Source organism: Canis lupus, chromosome 6 (genome assembly GCF_048164855.1).
Source record: "Canis lupus baileyi chromosome 6, mCanLup2.hap1, whole genome shotgun sequence".
Classification (NCBI taxonomy): Eukaryota; Metazoa; Chordata; class Mammalia; order Carnivora; family Canidae; genus Canis; species Canis lupus.
The window spans coordinates 38,325,880-38,343,522 of record NC_132843.1 but is presented as its reverse complement, the minus strand read 5'-3'; the positions used below and the strand labels follow the sequence as shown (position 1 = coordinate 38,343,522).

General features: G+C 48.1%; 3 protein-coding genes across 24 annotated transcripts in view; 2 read left to right on the top strand and 1 right to left on the bottom strand.

Moving 5' to 3' along the window:
• The window catches only part of NUP210L (nucleoporin 210 like), an 82,338-nt gene extending 71,355 nt beyond the window's left edge, over positions 1-10,983 (top strand). For 9 of the 15 annotated variants that reach the window (XM_072829614.1, XM_072829612.1, XM_072829606.1 and 6 more), the window contains 7 exons: positions 499-625; positions 3,879-4,028; positions 5,568-5,818; positions 6,463-6,667; positions 9,088-9,192; positions 9,472-9,546; positions 9,632-10,983. In XM_072829614.1, coding sequence (XP_072685715.1) covers positions 499-625; positions 3,879-4,028; positions 5,568-5,818; positions 6,463-6,667; positions 9,088-9,192; positions 9,472-9,546; positions 9,632-9,735 — 1,017 coding nt within the window. In that variant the 3' untranslated portion in view covers positions 9,736-10,983. Of the gene's footprint in view, positions 1-498; positions 626-1,941; positions 2,132-3,878; positions 4,029-5,567; positions 5,819-6,462; positions 6,668-9,087; positions 9,193-9,471; positions 9,547-9,631 lie in introns of those variants that run through there. The other 6 variants (XM_072829608.1, XM_072829615.1, XR_012032644.1 and 3 more) reach the window with 6 other exon arrangements.
• On the bottom strand, positions 10,111-13,463 carry RPS27 (ribosomal protein S27). Of its 3 annotated transcripts, none has more exons than XM_072829651.1 (5): positions 13,258-13,463; positions 11,262-11,847; positions 10,875-10,983; positions 10,597-10,707; positions 10,111-10,194 (listed from the first exon to the last, which is right to left on the bottom strand). In XM_072829651.1, exons 2-5 carry the CDS (start codon positions 11,265-11,267, stop codon positions 10,166-10,168), a joined length of 255 nt encoding a protein of 84 aa, XP_072685752.1. In that variant the 5' UTR covers positions 11,268-11,847; positions 13,258-13,463; the 3' UTR covers positions 10,111-10,165. The 3 variants fall into 3 exon arrangements, with proteins under 3 accessions (XP_072685752.1, XP_072685751.1, XP_072685753.1); XM_072829650.1 differs by having other exon boundaries at positions 11,262-12,784; positions 13,258-13,403; XM_072829652.1 differs by lacking the exons at positions 11,262-11,847; positions 13,258-13,463 and adding an exon at positions 11,195-11,213.
• A 72-nt stretch (positions 13,464-13,535) lies between these two features.
• On the top strand, positions 13,536-17,359 carry RAB13 (RAB13, member RAS oncogene family). Of its 6 annotated transcripts, none has more exons than XM_072829645.1 (10): positions 13,654-13,787; positions 15,083-15,143; positions 15,359-15,533; positions 15,616-15,694; positions 15,918-15,978; positions 16,213-16,290; positions 16,397-16,486; positions 16,566-16,631; positions 16,718-16,771; positions 16,962-17,359. In XM_072829645.1, the coding sequence occupies exons 4-10, from the start codon at positions 15,630-15,632 to the stop codon at positions 17,037-17,039; spliced, it is 492 nt and encodes a 163-aa protein (XP_072685746.1). In that variant the 5' UTR covers positions 13,654-13,787; positions 15,083-15,143; positions 15,359-15,533; positions 15,616-15,629; the 3' UTR covers positions 17,040-17,359. The 6 variants fall into 6 exon arrangements, with proteins under 6 accessions (XP_072685749.1, XP_072685743.1, XP_072685744.1 ...); XM_072829644.1 differs by having other exon boundaries at positions 13,657-13,787; positions 15,307-15,533; XM_072829647.1 differs by lacking the exon at positions 15,359-15,533.
• The last annotated feature ends 284 nt before the right edge of the window (positions 17,360-17,643 follow it).

Genomic DNA, 17,643 nt, shown 5'->3' with positions numbered 1-17,643 from the left:
TTAAAAAAAAAAAAAAGACAAGGCACAATACAGGATATACAAAGATAAATTAGGGTTCTCCACTGAAGAACTTAGATTCTAATAGGAGTGATTTTTGACAAAAAAAAAATACCTGCAATAACAAGACCGAACATTACAAATATTATTGAGAGAAACAAAGTACTTTGGAGTTTCAGAAAAGGCTGAGATACTATGCAACTAAAAGAAGCCTTTCTAAAGAAAGTTGCACTTGTCTTCAAAGGCATTTTAATAGGGAGTCATCCAAAGGGAAAGATGTCAAACGGAATAATGGACTAAGACCAACTTTTAGGAAAAAATATTATTTTCTTCTCAAAGGTAAACAGATTTTGTAGTTCTTAAATATGTGATGAAATAGAAGGGCAGTTTGCACTTGTGTGAAACAGATGCTTTTGGCTGAATAATTTATGAAGCCTAGAAAGGGAGGGAACAATATTTTCTAAGAACTTAGGTACAGATTTTCCTTTGGTTTGTTGACAGGTGGTGGTCAATGCATCATCAAGATTAACACTCAGTTTTGACCTCAAGACCCACCTCACCAATACCCCCAATTCAACTGTGTTCAAGCTCTTCATTACCACTGGCAGAAATGGTGCTAATCTTAAAGGTCAGGAATCTCTTTATATGTCTGGGTGATTGTTTCCAACTTTCCCATCCTCCTTCAACTCATTTACCCCCTAGACTAGTAATCCAAATTTCCTTTTATTTCAAAACCAACTCTACCTTAACAAATAAATCACAGGGATGCCTGGATGGCTCAGTGGTTGAGCGTCTGCCTTTGGCTCAGGACATGATCCCGGAGTCCCGGGATCAGGTCCCACTTCGGCTCCCTACGGAAAGCCTGCTTCTCCCTCTGCCTATGTCTCTGCCTCTCTCTCTCTTTGTGTGTGTGTGTGTGCGTCTCTCATGAATAAATAAATAAAATATTTGATAAATCACTGACAACAATGACCTCACAAATGACTGGATATCAGGTTTTGATATAGGCTAAATCTAGTCACTTGTTTTTCTAGTTATAACCTTGCCTGAGAGGTAACCTAAACAAGGGATTTCCAAACATGGCTGATTTTCAAGGATACCCATGAAAATTTTTAAAAATATGGTCTTAGGCTCCATCCAGAGATTGAATAAGTTTGGGATAAAGCCTAAGACCCAATTCTTTTCCAGCTTCTCTAGATTTAAGAACTGTTGGGGGAATCCCTGGGTGGCTCAGTGGTTTCGTGCCTGCCTTTGGCCCAGGGAGCAATCCTGGAGTCCCGGGATCGAGTCCTGCGTCGGGCTCCCGGCATGGAGCCTGCTCCTCTCTCTGCCTCTCTATCATGAATAAATAAATTTAAAAAAAAAAATCTTAAAAAAAAATTAAAAAAAGAACGGTTGGAGTAGGCAACATCTTAACTGTTACTTGTTCAGCACATTTACTTTGTGGTGTTTTTTTGTTATTGGGCTATAATTTAGTGTCAAAAAAAGGTGAGGGGGTGGTGCCTGATTGGCTCAGAGGTGCGTGAAACTCTTGATCTCAGGGTCTTGAGTTCAAGCCCCACATTGGGTATAGAAATTCATATATATATATATATATATATATATATATATATATTTTTTTTTTTTTTTTTAAGATTTTGTTTATTCATGAGAGACACAGAGAGGCAGACACATAGGCAGAGGGAGAAGCAGACTCCCTGCAAGTCCTGATGTGGGACTCGATGCCAGGATCTCAGGATCATGACCTGAGCCAAAGGCAGATGCTCAACCACTGAGCCACCCACGTGCCCCTAAAGATTACTTTTTAAAAAATAATAAAAATCATTAAAGAGTAAAGAAAACTAAAATACAAGAAACTCCTAATAGATTCTAGTGTGCTATGTTAGCAGTTTTTATATATTTTATCTCATTTAACAATCTTTGTTTTTTTGTCTTTTTTTAAAGTAGGCTCCATGCCCCGTACCCAACATGGGGCTTGAACTCACACTTGAGATCAAGACCTGAGCTGGATCAAGAGTCGGATGTTTAACCGACTGAGCTACCCAGACGCCCCTCATTTAACAATCTTACGTAATTATTATCATCATTATAAAGATGAGAAATACCAAATCTAAGAGCAAGTAACATGTACAAGGTAACAATTAGTGGCAGAAGTGGTAGATCTTCCCACTCCAAAGTCCACATAAATTCTTTCATTCTTTTTTTTTAAGAAAGAACAAATTCGGGGATCCCTGGGTGGTGCAGCGGTTTGGCGCCTGCCTTTGGCCCAGGGCACGATCCTGGAGACCCAGGATCGAATCCCACGTCGGGCTCCCGGTGCATGGAGCCTGCTTCTCCTTCTGCCTATGTCTCTGCCTCTCTCTCTCTCTCTCTCTGTGACTATCATAAATAAAAAAATAAAATAAAAAAAAAAAAAAAAAAAAGAACAAATTCTAATTTTTTTTTGCCAAGAGAACATGCAAAACTAAAGTCCAGAATATAATTACTATCTATAAGTTTATTATTCTTTTTTATTTTTTTAATATTGTATTTATTTATTCATGAGAGGTGGGGGGGAGTGCGGCAGAGAGAGGCAGAAACACAGGCAGAGGGAGAAGCAGGCTCCATGCAGGGAGCCCAACACGGGATGGGGTCTCCAGGATCACGTCCTGGACTGAAGGTGGTGCTAAACTGCTGAGCCACCTGGGCTGACCTATCTATAAAGTGTAATTGCCCTTTTTGTCCTTAAATTTTTAAACTTATTTTCTTTTCAGATTATTTAATTTTATCATAGTATAAGTATATATAAATATTTAATTTTTAAAGTTTTCAAGGTTCTTTTACAAAGTACTGTTTATAACATATCCACTCATTATGGTCTATCTTATGATTTACACCTTGCAATTTTTTCCCCCAGAATCTTTCTAAGACAACTTATTTTATTACAAAACCTCATGAAACAGCTCCTTTGCTATTACTTGCTGATAGTTTCCAAAAGATAAGAATGGTCACTGGACTACTGGCAGCTAAGAAAGAGTTTCAACCAACTGAGACCATTAAGAAACTGTGCAGGGGAAAATCTTGTTAACAGGACACCAGCTCCTATTTAATCTAGAATGTCATCCATTGCAGCTGACCCAACCATGGCACCAGTCCATTTCTTGCTGGCTGTGTGGCTTCTGTTTAAGATACCATTTGTAATAAAATTCTAGAGATCTCTAATTTGAATCACACTGCAATTGGTTATGGGAAACAAACCTTCTTAGACTGAAAAGCTACCTTGCAACTGTAATAGCTGTCTAGTTTCACTAGAGTCTATCTCATTTCCACTGATGAATTCCAAAAACTTTTGAAAGAGGGCCCCTATGATATTGATAATGGAAGCCCCCACTATAGTCATTCACAAACCAGCAAAAGCAAGGGTCTTAGCTATTCTTTCACCTTGATTGTAGCAGGAGCCAACAGGGCTGGCCAGATCAGAGAGAATTGACCCTCTTTTTCACTATTTTTTTAAAAGTTTTTATTCACGTAAATGATCTCTACATTGGGTGATGTGGGCCTTGAACTCACAACCCTGAGATCAAGAGTTGCATGCTCTTCTGACTAAGCCGGCCAGCTGCCACCCCTTTTCCCTCCTTTAATAAAAAATGATTTATTCATGGGGTGGGGGGCAGAAGGAGGAATCTCCAGCAGACTCCTGCTGGGCACAGAGCCTGACACAGGACTCAATCTCACAACCCCAAGATCACAACCTGAGCCCAAACCCAAGAGTCAGATGCTCAACCAATTGAGCATCTTTCCCTTTCCCTTTTTTTTTTTTTCTTAAATCAAATTGCTACCTATATATGTTTCCTCTTTCACAAATTCTTAAGGCAGTTATTTATCTTTTTTCTGCTTATTAGGATCCTGTACCCCAAGTCAGGCCTTGGCCATTACAACAATACTTCTTCCTGAGACTCTTGTGCTATGCCATGTGCAGTTCAGTAATACTTTGCTAGACATCCCAGCAAGCAAAATCTTCAATGTCCATGCAGGTTTCAGCATGGAGAAAGGTGGGTTCCACCAGCTGGATCTGGTGCCCTTGTTTCCATCTCTAACAGTTGTCACTTCCTTATTGGATTGCAATTGCACTTTCCAGTTTCATTGACTATATAACAATGGAAACTTTCTCAACCAACATTTTTGTTCAGTCTCTGTATCACCCTGTGCTTTTCTGTTGTAGTCTTCTATTTTCTTCTTAGCTAGTCCCTGTTATCTCTAGGCTTGGATCATTCATCTTTAACCCCCAGCAAGTAGCAGTGTCTGTTGTTGAACTGAAGGATATTCCAAGCAGAGTAGCATTAACTAGCATAAAGTAGAAATAGGCATGACATTGGAATGCTTTCATATTAATCAACTGATCCAAAATGGGAGAATTCATGTCAAACATAACATATAAATAGGACAATATTACAGCCTAAGACCTGCTCCAAGGCCAGGCACTATGGTGTGAGTACGGATTACTGAGCAGCTCACTCAGCAAACTAGTGGGCACTGAACTGACTACTGAGTGCAAAGACAGACCATGGTTGTAAACAGGAGAGCAAGACAGGGCTTTTTCATTTTCATCAGCGCTGTGTACAGAATAGATGGATGAGATGCTGCAGAGGTAGGAGGAGGAGCATCAACCTCGAACCCAGGGCTTAAGAGTGCAGTTTTAGGGATCCCTGGGTGGCGCAGCGGTTTGGCGCCTGCCTTTGGCCCAGGGCGCGATCCTGGAGACCCGGGATCGAATCCCACGTCGGGCTTCCGATGCATGGAGCCTGCTTCTCTCTCTGCCTGTGTCTCTGCCCCTCTCTCTCTCTCTGTGACTATCATGAATAAATAAATAAAATCTTTAAAAAATAATAATAAAAATTAAAAATAAAAATAAAAAAAAAAATAAGAGTGCAGTTTTACACAGCAAGGCCTGTGGAAGGGTGACATCTCAGGACATAGAGCTCCAAGCTTGGCAGGACACAGAATGGAGAGGGAAGAGTGGGAGGCAGGGAGGCCAATGAAGGGGCCACTGCAGTACTCCCAAGTACGAACTGATGAGAGTCTAGCCCAGAGTAACAGGGAGATATATATAGAGGGGCAGATGTCAGACATTTCAAAAAATAAGTTAGCAAGATTTGGAGGATAGTTGGATTTAGGAATGAAGGAAAGGGTGTCTGTCAAAAACCAGCTGACTTTGAGCATGGATGACTAGAACAATACTGTTGTCAGAAATAAGGCCATCTAAGGCCGCTGAGATACAGTCAGAGACATGACTAAGCCACACTCTCAAAGCGTCTTTCACAAACCTTTTCCTGATCTCAGCAACTCTTGGTTACTTCATTCTATATATTCAATTTCCCTGTTGGCACTGTGTTATTTATTACTGCCTGACATGTTGATTTAAACAAGTTCAAACTTAGGTTGCCTGGGACTGTTTTTCTTTGGTATCCTCCCCCTCTAGAGGCCAATAATTTGCTAATAGTAAACACTCAAAGTTGAGTTCACATTTTCTTCTGAATTTGCTTCCATTTTGTCTCTGAACCTTCCTGCTCAGTTTTTCATTTTTTCTTCAGGAGTTTATGTCTGCCTAATCAAGGTTCGACCCCAGTCAGAAGAGCTGCTACAGGCCCTCAGTGTGGCCGACACCTCAGTCTATGGGTGGGCTACATTGGTCAGTGAACGGAGCAGGAACGGAATGCAAAGAATCCTCATTCCTTTCATCCCAGCCTTTTACATCAATCAGTCAGAAGTGGTTCTCAGCCACAGACAAGACATCGGGGAGATAAGAGTGCTGGGGGTCGACAGAGTTCTTGAGAAGCTAGAGGTATATGAAGCACTGAACCAAAAACATAATGGAGATCAAGGTTTTGGAAAAGGAGTCTTCATTTTTAGTCCAAGGGCAAAGGAAGAGTTATGGAGTGACATGATAAAATTCACCATGGGGGCTGTTTCTTAAAACAGAATGAAGAAAACCTATCCCATTCACAATGGCAGGGGACTCCCAGAATCCAAAATTTAGGTCATGAGCTTTGTCAGTCTGGAAGAGAACACCAGTGTTCTCTTAAAAAAATATTTAGGATTCTAGTTTAAAAGTTAAAAAAGAAATTTGAGAGTGAGGGTGGGCAGGGGGTGGCAGAGGGTGTAAATATCCAAGCAGACTCCTGCTGAGCATGGAACCCCATGACCCATGAGGTCAGGACCTGAGCGGAATCCAAGAATCGAATGCTTGACTGATTGAGCCACACAGGCACCGCTAGTTCAGAGCTTTCTGGAAGCCTATTTCATCCTCACAAACCATTTTCTTCCTTATCTACTTCAACACATCTAAGTGTGAAAAAGCAGATGACTTATTGTCAGATTGCTAGCTAGTAATACAGGGATCTTACTGTATGTTTAAGATTGGAATGCAATATTGATACAAAACTGATTTTTCTTGTCAAACAAGTGCCATTTTATCTTTTCTTCAAGGTCTTCCCCAGCTCCCCAGTTCTAGTGGTCTCTGGCCACAGGGAGTCTTCCCTCACACCTGGCCTGGCTGTCTACCGGGTAAGAGTAGTCAACTTCACCTCCCTTCAGCAGACGGCATCACCCATTTTCATCAATATTTCCTGTGCGCTCACCAGTCAAAGTGAGGCTGTGCTAGTGAGAGCTCTGAAGGATAAATCTGGTACAGGTGAGCACTGGGGGCTCTGGTTTTTAATACAGAGGTGGAAATGACAATATATTGCTTAGTTAACGAAAAACGTTCAGCCACTTGACCAAGATTATTCAAATTAGCTGGGGCCTGATATTTATTTTCCACACCTACCTAAAACATAACCTTCAGGTAGCTCTATCACCATCAAGATGTTCTACTTAACATACAATTATTTAAGGGTAGTTATTATCAGCTTAAGAGCTTCTCAGCTTTAAGTGTACCACTTTCCCTATTTTAAACCTCTTGTTAAGTGTTTTTCTTCAAAAATATCTGGCAGATTTTTTTTTAAGACTTTATTCATGAGACACACACACACACACACACAGAGACAGGCAGAGGGAGAAGCAGGCTCCACACAGGGAGCCTGACGTGGGACTCGATCCCAGGTCTCCAGGATCAGGCCCTGGGCTGAAGCCGGTGCTAAACCGCTGAGCTACCCGGGCTGCCCTGGCAGATCTTTTTATATCAAGCAAGCAGCAAATGGTGATAGCCCTAGAACTAAGACTTTGCTTTCCAAAATCCCTGATTCTAGCCATTATTCAGTTTAGAAACTATGCCATGTGTAGTCATGGGAAAGTGTTAGGAAAGCCAAAAAAAATGGTCCTCTTTATACTGCCACCTCTACTTGTCCATCCCTCCAGAGAAAGTGAGAAAGTGTTCTTTGAATTAACTGGGAGTGAACTAGATGGAGCCCTCATTTGTCTCCAGTAGGAGGAAGGTTTGTTTTTACAAGAACCTGTTATATACTGGCCAGTACAAGTGCATTTGTTCTCTGGTAACTCTAAAGTAGATGTTTTTCCCTTTAAGAACTGAGGAAATTGAGGTGCTCAAGGTCCCAGCACTATAAACAGTGTTCAACTCTAATCTATGTTCTTTCTGCTGGAGTTTTTAAATCTAGAGTTTTAACAGGTTTTTGCTAGGGTCCATGGATGGAATTTTAGGTGCCCATGATCTTCAATGGGAGGAAAAACTGCACATTTTCAATTAACCTCTAATTGAAAGCTTGTATTTCCACCAATTTTATGAATATAGGCAACAGACCACAGTAACAGCATTATGTGACTGTCACCAACAGAATTCAAATATTTTCATGTTCCAATTATTAGATCTCAAAATTCACTTCAACATTACATAAAAGTTATAGGTTTCCTTATTTTTTGTGTTAAAAATTATATTTTGAGATAGGATCCATAGGTTTTACCATACTGCCCAAGTTGCTCATGGCACAATAAATGGTTAAGAACCCTTGCACTTCTCAGACCTAAGAGGGCCAGTGGGAACAATACAATCATGATGGTTAGGAGTAGTCAGACACTAAGATCCAAACCAGCCTTCACGTTCTTCACACAAGCACGTTGAGTGCCCACTGGTTTATGCCAGACATACCTAGTACAGAAATCAAATTTAAAACAGGGCCTAGGGCACCTGGGTGGCTCAGTGGTTGAGCGTCTGCCTTCGGCTCAGGTCGTGGTCCCGGGATCGAGTCCCGCATCGGGCTCCCTGCAGGAGCCTGCTTCTCTCTCTGGCTCTATCTCTGTCTCTCATGAACAAATAAATAAACTTTAAAAAAATAAAAACATAATAAAAAAATAAATAAAACAGGGCCTAATTAACAAAATAGTAATTAGTTCAATGAAGCCAGAACAAAGGGGTACTGGAAAGGCTGATAATGTCCCATAAGTTTTATTTGGACTCTTACGCTATGAACATTGGAAAGCCAAAAGCTTTCAACAGTTGGACCTGATCAAGGATTAGAATAGAATATTTTTTTTAGGGGCAGCCCCAGTGGCGCAGCGGTTTAGTGCCACCTGCAGCCTGGGGTGTGATCCTGGAGACCTGGGATTGAGTCCCATGTTGGGCTCCCGGCATGGAGCCTGCTTCTCCCTCTGCCTGTGTCTCTGCCATGAATAAATAAAATCTTTAAGGAAAAAAAAAAAAAAAAAAGAAAGGACATCCAAAGTAAAAAAGGACAGGAGGACTCCTGGATTTAAGAGGTGGTTGGTGATTGGTGATCCAAAGATTTTCAGGGTAGAAGGAATTAGAACTGGAAGCTCAGTTGCCACAATTACAATTCTGGTGAAGAGAACCAAGTGACTTGGAATTAAAGTACACAGGAAAGGCAACAGGTATTTTAAGTAGCAGAGTATTTATCCATTTGTAAGTGGAGAAGAAATAGAAGACTCAAAGTTTAGGAGTTTATAACTTAGGAGATAGGAACAAGCCAAAAAAGAGGTGGAGGAGCCAAGTACATAATTCGCCTCTTTTAGAATCCCAACTATTTCCCAGAGGGCTGGGCTGGAGCTTCTGCTGGATACCCATGATGGGTTTTCAAATGTGGTCACCTGCCCTAAATGCTTTAAGTGACTATTACACCTTTTGTTCTGACCAATGCACAGATCAGTGTAAAGGTTCAAGTGTCCTCCAGAAGTTCCTGAGCTCTCACCAGACCATCCTCTTTACCCTTTTTGCAATGCTGGCATCAACAGCTTTCATCTTTCTAGGTAAGGAGCCTTTACGTTCAACACCCTGGACTTTTAACTTAGAAACTGCTTTCCTTTATTTTCACCTACAATGAGGATAAAAATCAGGTGTTTATCACATCTCATTTGTGATAAGCAGCTGGAACTCATTCAGCCTACCTAGCCCCAGTCGCCAAGTGGATGACAGGTCCCGCTCAACTTACCAAGGAGCAGTAAACTGCATGTGACAGACCCCACTTAGAACTGGAATCCACTGCTAAACCTTGAGATAATGGGGGACGTCTGCCTTGTTTTTTCCAGCATACAATGCCGTCTTAAACAAGATACAGACAGTTCCCATTGTTTATGTGCCAACTCTAGGAACATCACAACCAGGTAAAGAATCACCACCCTTACCTTTGAAAAATTCAAATACCCACATTTCATTCACACTTCATCTGTCTCTCATTTTTACTCCTAGGTTCTTATGCCCCCACCACACGTTCTCCTCCGCCTTTCCTGAGTCCCCAACCCCCACCAGCTCAGAGTCGGCTACAACACTGGCTGTGGAGTGTAAGGCACTAAACTCCACTTGGACAAATCCCTTCAGCTGTAAAGAACTGGAGCTATAAGCCCCCAAACTAGGTTTCCAAAAACTGTAAATAAAGGATCGATCCTAAGGTGTTCGGCACTAAAGTGGTGTGGTAGACTGTTTTCAACTAGCGGCTAAAAAATGGAAACGTAAGAGTTAAAGAAAATATCCCATTTATATAGCATCCTATGTTTCTATCAAGTTCCAAAGATTTAGTCAGTGAGCCTAGCTGGATAGCAATGTTCCATATGGATTTAAGTACTTGGCCACTTACTTGCCCCAAATGACTAGCAGTCCACTCTTCTGGGTGCCCCTGAGTACTTGAGTAGGAACTTCCTAGCAGTAAAACAAAGACAATAAACAGGATGTATCCAAAATCTGTTTATTGGGATAGTGTCCCACTCATCTTGATTCAGGGAGCTTTTAGTGCTGCTTCCGCCTGAAGGAGCATCCTGGAAGAAAAAACGGTTCAGAGATTGATAGCAGCCTACTTATCCTGCCACCCCCCAAGAAACGAGCGTGGCTGCTAATCCATCCACAGGAAAACTACATCTTTACTTTCCTCAAAACTTATAGCTACCAAAAAAAAAAAAAAAAAAACTTATAGCTACCACTTCAGCCGTTTATAGCCCTCGCGCTCCCTCATATGAAGCCCCTTTCATCATTACCCAGGTACAGCTTTAGGTTTGTTTTGGATCTAAGGAATGTGTGGTTTCTGGCAATCCTCTTGCGGGAGGGTGGCCGGCGGACTTTACAATCCAACAGCCTGCACGAGGCGGTCTGAGGACACACGACACCCCCCACCCCTGCTCCAAGATTCAAGCCCCAACGACGACGTTCGCTCAGCAGCTCACCTTCTGTAAGCCTTGCTTTTCCTCCCGTGGGCTGGCAGAGGACAGTAGAACAGCCGACACACAGAACTACCGTCTGTGCGTGGCTGAAGACGGTGGTGATTTTGTAGCATCCTGGGAAGAGACGTCAGGAAGCGGGGAATGAGGACCTTTCAGGCCTTTTCAGGCCCTCCTCGCTGGAGCCCGCTGGGAACCCGCCGCTCTCCTCACCCCCGCCCCGGGACCCTCCCCTCCCCCTCCCCCCCCCTCCCGCGTCGTTCCCCCCTGGCGGCGCCCCTCACCCGGGCACTTAACGTCCATGAAGTAGGAGTTGGGGCTCTGCACCAGGCGCTTCTTCTTGTGCTTCCTCTTCTCCTCTTCCGGGGACGGGTGCAGGAGATCCTTCGCAAGCTACGGGGGCACAAGGTGTGGTCAGAGCAGCAACGGCCCGGGGCAGTAGAGTGGGGAGGAGGAGGAACAGGAGCAAGAAGCAATAGCAGCGGCAGCAACAGCCCGCACCGCTCGGCGTCCGCAGCGGGGCCGCCATCTTATCCCCGCCCCGGGCCGCCCGCCGCCCGCCCCCGGCCGCCCGCGGTCCGCGGCCGGCCCCCACGGCCCGCACCCGGCGGAGGAGCACGCGCGCGCGCGGGAAGCGAGGGCTCCGCCGAGACCCGGGCGGAGGAACTCACGGGCATGTTCTCGTGGGGAGGTCGTCACCGCCGGAAAGGAGCGAAAGCGGAAATCCTGCCGCTTATATCCGCCGTCCGCCGGAAGTGACGCGCGCGCGCGTTCGGCCGCCATGCCGAAGTCCGCGCGCCGCCTGTGGCAGAAACCAGCGCCTTTGGACGGGCTGCTGCGCCGCGACCGTGGGAGCGCGTCCGTAGGGTACGCTGACGAACAGGCGCGCCCCGCCCTGCCTGGGACCTCTCCGCTTCCTTTGCTGTTTTTCCGTGGGTTTACTTTGCCCAGTCAGCACCCCGAAGTGTAAACACGGGAAAAGAAGGCCCGCCTATTTCCCCGCTTCCCCAGCTTGCTGCGAGGTCAGCGGCTGTTTTGTTTTATCCAGTGGTTTTCCTCTAAGTGACGATGACATCAGACGCTGGCGTAGTGCTCGCCCTGGGCGGCTGTGGCGGCCGGACATTGTACATCCGCACCGACACACTTGGAAAGGGCGAGGAGAAAGCAAACCGGGACCGGAGCCACGTCTTGTACAGTCGGGCCCAGCGTCTAGAAGGTCCCTTTGTCACCAGAGGACCGAAGACTTCTCGACGGCGTCTGGGAATGCAAGCAGAGGCGTGTGAACTCCGGTCAGGGGCGTGGAGTGTCGGGTGCAAACACCCGCCCCGCGGCCAGAGTCGAACTTCCAGAGTGACAGCGGCACTGGGAAGAGGGATCTCTGAGGGGCCGGAGTCTGGACAGAAGCACTGTGTGGGTTGACGGACAAAACCCAGGGCCAGACGGAGGGGAGGCATAGTTGCCGGAGCTCCGAGTGAAAGGCAGAGCGTCCGGGGCCGGGTTCAGGAACAGCTATTGTACCCCAGCATCGGTACCGTTTGGAGGGGTGGGCACCACACGCACCACACTCTGGGGATGGAGTCCAGTTCCAAGCAAAATGGAAAAAAAAAAAAGAAGAATTGCTGGGTTATTGTCAGAATTAATGAAAGTTGAAGAATAAAGGACACTTTGGCTAGTGAGGAGAAATAGCGAAAACTCAAGATTTGTGATACAGCTTGAAGACATGGTGGGAGGTGAGAGAATGGACAAAGTGGGTTCAGTGGTGGTGTCTGAGAAGGGGCAAGCGCCGGCGCGAACGTGACCAGATGAGGGAAGTGTAGTACCAGTACGCTCTACATGAGGACAATTCTGACCCACTGTTAGAAAAGCAAATAGTTTGAACAGTTTTTTTTTTTTTTTCCCAAAAAGCAAAGATAAACTTGTTTCTTTATAGCCATGTTTTCCACTTAAGCTTTTTCCTTGCCTTTTCACAGCCCTTTCATGTGGTCCCAAGAGGGCGGCCTCGGGGCTATGTTAAAGATCCATACCTCATCCAAAGAATGAAACCATGGGTCCCTGAGTGGCTCAGTCGGTTAAATATCTCCCTTTCGGCTCAGGTCATGATCCCTGGGGTCCTGGGGTCGAGCTCCTTTTCGGGATCCCTGCTCAGCGGGGAGCCTGCTTCTCCCTCTCCCTCTGCCCTGATGTCAAATAAAATCTTAAAAAAAAAAATGTAGGAAACCAGACATTTATAGTACCAATATCTCTCTTCCTGTAACTGGCTTGTCTGAGAAACGCGCACACAGGTTCCCAGAAGGAATACTGTTGCTAATGAAGCCCCAGAATGTGTCTCTGTGAAAGTGTATCTGTATGTGTGGTATATGTCTGATGTGTGTGTGGGGGGCTGTGGTATGGGGTGTGCTGGGGTTGCGTTGTGTGTGGTATATGGGTGTGTGTGTGTGTGTGAGATATGGTATATGTGTGGTATGTGCGTGGTGTGTGTCTATTTGGTGTGGGGGATGTGTGCGTGGTATATGTATGTGGTGTGTGTGTACGTGGTACGTTGTGTAGTGCTTGCTGTATGTGTTGTGCGGTGTGTATATTGTGTGCTGTGTGTGTCCCGCCTCTCCCCCTCCCCCTGCGGGGCGGCAGCTTCCTCGCGCGGTACAGCAGGGGGCACCCGGTCCCAACCTGAGCTGGTGCTCCTGGCGCGCGGCAGCGATCCCGGGAAGCTGGGGCGGGACCTGAGGGCCGGGAAGGCCGAAGCCCAGAGGTGCCCCGAAGGCGTCCACCCCGGAGTGACCCTCGGGTCCTCGAGCTCAGCCCCCCGCGTAGCCCAGACTCGGCCCGCGGTCCTGAGGCGGCCAGGGCGGCGGGCAGCGGCTACCCCTTCGCGGCCGTCAGGGGCAGGGGCAGGCGGCCGGGGGCGGGGGCGGGAGGCCGGGGGTGGGGCCCACAGCGGGGCCGCCTCCCCTCCGTCCCGGAGCCTGGGTGGAGAGGGAGGGAAACTCCTTCCTGGCCTGGGCTCCGGGCAACTCCGTCCGCCAGTCCCGCGGTCCCGCCCCCCGGCGCCGCCCCCGGCTCCCCAGTGTCCGCCATGGCCAAAGCCTACGACCACCTCTTCAAGTTGCTGCTCATCGGGGACTCGGGCGTGGGCAAGACCTGTCTCATCATTCGCTTCGCCGAGGACAGCTTCAACAACACCTACATCTCCACCATTGGTGAGCCCGCTGGCCAAGCCCCCGACCCCCGGCGCCCCCAGGCCTTCACCCCTGCATCTCCACCATCGGTGACCCCTCTGGGCTCACTAGCCCTGGCGCCCCAGGATCCCAGGTTACTAGTGGCCCTACTTTTCAGTGCCCCAGAAGGAGGCTTCTAAAGTCCAGTGTCTTAGCCCCCGTGTCAGCCCCATGCCGGACACGGCTCGGGATGGTTCCCGACCTCCAAGCTCTCTGAGGCCCCCAGTAACTCCCTGTGCCCGCCTCTCATTTTCCTGGTACCGTCCTTCTCTGGCATCCCCCAGATCCACAGGATCCGTCTGTCCTTCCCGCCGCGCATCTCTCCCCACCGCCTCCCTAGAACCCCTGACCGGTTGGTACCCAGCCCCCCCAACTTGCTCTCCAATCCCACCAGCCTCTTCCTGTCCTGCTGAGTTCCATCCCCAGCACTTCCCAGTCTCCCTGCCACCACTTCATGGGGGTTGGGGGTGGGGAGGTTGGAACAGAGTGGCTGGCTGTGCTGAAAGGGGGGCCCCGAGGACCAGGATGGTGAATGTGCGGTCAGCCAGTCAAGGAAGGTAGGAGTGGGGGAACTTTTGGGGGCTCTGAGTCAGCCTGGTGACTCAGCGTCCTCTTGGGGCTCCCCACAGGCTCTGGGGAGGGGCCCACATTGCCACTAAGAACCGCTGCTTCTCTGCTTCTCCTCCCCCTCTTAGTCCACCTCCTCTGGCCTGGAAACAAAAGCCAGGGGAGTTTCAAGACCATTCTGGTCAGGAAATGGAAGGAAAGTGCCCGTCTTTCCTAGTTGTGTCGCAAGAGGAGTGGGCCTGGCCCACTAGTGGACACACAGATGGCATCAACCTTTTCCGGTTCTTGGTCTTGGGACCAAATCTCTTGGTTCCAGAGGCTGGGGATGGCTGGAGCCTCAGACTACTGGGTTCTGGGGACCAAGGAAAGAGGAATCAGAAAGCTCTCTTTTGAGGGAGACCCTGAATTGGGAGAGCTGTCAACTGGTGCCTCTGAGGGGACCCAAGCGGAGCCTTACACTTCTCTGCAGAGTTTCTGTCACCTCCCCCTCAGGTCCATGACATCCCCAGAAAAACAATATGCTTACTATACAAATACAGAGTTGAGAAAAATTCTCCTAGTCTTACACTTGCAACAAGGTTGCTTCCCAGGCGCACCCCCTACAGAATTCCTGGCACTGCTGGCGCTCCATTCCTGGTCTCCCCTGGTGACCCCTCGTGCCCCCCATGTACCCACATGGCCTCAGCCTCACTGTGTGTGTCCCTTCCTAGGAATCGACTTCAAGATCCGCACTGTGGATGTAGAGGGGAAGAAGATCAAGTTGCAGGTCTGGTGAGTGAACCCTGGGCTGCGAGGCATATTCCCTCATTCACCTCTGAGCACCAGTCCCCTCCCTGTGGCTGCCCATCTCTCCCTCTCCCCTCCTGCTCCTTCCGGTACTTCTCCCAGGCCACTTCCTATCCCCCACCCAGACGTCCTTCCATCTCTCTTCCAGTTTGCTCAACTCTTTTCAGCTCTTTGGTAACTCTTGCCTCTCCTGGCTCCAGAGCCTTCTCTGAACTTGACAGCAGGTGTCTGCAGAGCTGTCACATGGAGATGGCATGAAAGCCGATCCATGGCAAGCAGCAGAATTTGTTAAGTCTGTACTCTCTCTCAAGTCTGGGGAGCCCAGAAAGCCGAGGAAAGAGGGCTGACCTGCCACAGGACCTGGACATCCTGAAGGTGTGGAAGTGGCTGGTGGCTCAAAGGTTTAGGGCGCTACAGATAGAAGCAGATTGTGGTTTGCATTCTCCTTCTGATGCAGGATGACCTTCAGTGATGGAGCCTCTCGAAATCTCTGTTCTCCTTTGTAAAACAGGGGCCAGAAAACATCTCTCCCAAGGGTAGGGTGAAGATGGTGCTTGGCATAAAGTGTTCAATGAGACCTTGTACCTTAAGCCTGTGTCCTCTCCCAGCCATCCTCTGTCCTTTTCTCCCTTTACTGTTTTCTGATTCTGTTTGGTTCAGCCCCACCCTGGTATAAAAGCTAAGTTCTTAGCAGGGGGGATTCACTCCTGGGAGAAGCATTCCCTCTGTCCTGCCCCACGAAACATGCCACTTTTTCAGGGACACAGCTGGCCAGGAACGATTCAAGACAATAACTACTGCATATTACCGTGGAGCCATGGTATGAGCTATGGGTCTGGACGAGGGATGAGGCCATAAAGTGGAGATTTCTGAGTCCCCAGGGGCTGAGCTTGGGCAGGGAAACTGCGAGGGGGCTCTGGGTGACAGGGGAGGGCCCCATGTGGACCAAGGGGTAGATTCATGGGTAGAACTTACAGGGTCACTTAAAGGGGCAGGAAGCAGAAATGGGGGCATGTGGCCCAAGGCTCCATGGTGAACTCTTGCCATTCCCCAGGGCATTATCCTCGTATATGACATCACAGATGAGAAATCCTTTGAGAATATCCAGAACTGGATGAAAAGCATCAAAGAGGTGAGGACCCCCCTAGAGAGCCAGAGGACTGGGTAGAACCTGGAGGGTGAGGAAGCCATGAAGCTAAGCAGGACCCAATTGTACTCTTCCTACCATTTGCATCCAGAATGCCTCAGCTGGGGTGGAGCGCCTGCTTCTAGGGAACAAGTGTGACATGGAGGCCAAGAGAAAGGTGCAGAAGGAGCAGGCCATCAAGGTGAGGGCCAGGCCAGATGGAGCTGGATGCCAGAGGGCTGCTATCCTTGACCCACCTCTGTTCTCCCTCCACCCCACAGCTGGCTCGGGAGCATGGAATCCGATTCTTTGAGACAAGTGCCAAATCCAGCACGAATGTGGATGAGGTGAGCCACAGTCTGTGCCCACACCTGCTCCCGGGACATTGTTGGTCGGCAGGCCTGTCCTCACCACTCACTCCTTTCCCTGGCAGGCTTTCAGTTCCCTGGCCCGGGACATCCTGCTCAAGTCAGGAGGCCGGAGATCGGTGAGTTGGTTCTGTGGGACTGAGCCCAGCTGTGTGTGTGTGCATGTGCGCACACACACACATGCTAGAAATGAAACCCCAGGAAGAGGAGCACTAACACTGCCCATGAGGGTAGGTCCCCTTCAAACAATGTTGTGTCAGACCCCAGCCCACCATTGTCACTCTAATCCCGGTGCCTTTCCATCTCTAGGGAAACAGCCACAAGGCCCCCGGCACTGACCTGAAACCCTGTGATAAGAAGAACACCAGCAAGTGCTCCCTCGGCTGAGGACACTAGGCCCAGAGGCTGAACCTCAGGGAGGCAGGGCTATGGGTGGGCAGGGGAGAAACAGCAGGTGGGGTGAGGGGAGGGGGTCTAGAGGAGATAGATGGTGGAAGAGTAGGGAGCAAATGTAAAAGAAAGTAGGAAGGGGAGAGGAGAGAAGACAGGGGAAGGAGAGGCAAGGAGGAGAGAGAAGCAAGCGAGCAGAAAGAGGTGAGGGGGTAGGAAGAAGGGGAGGAGGAAACCACTGGCCCTGGGTGTCAGCCTTTCCCGGGACTTGAGGGCAGACACAAATGTAAATAAAAAGTTGACTTGTTGTTACTGAATCCGGCTTTAGGATTGTATGAGGTTGGCTCAGCACCCCTCTAGAGATTTGACCCTAGGACTCTACATGCTTTGGCTCGGTATGAAAGGCCACCACCCACACAGAGGTCCCTGGTTTGGGTAACGAAATTTATCATCAGACCTAATTCCCGCCTCTAAGGTGGTTGGGCTGGGTTCCTGTGACACCAGGACCTGTCCCTACACAATGAGGAAAAGAGCAAGGAGGTTCTCTGAACCTGAAGGTCTGGTCATCTTTCCATTATGGGGTTTAGAGGGTCCTATGGGC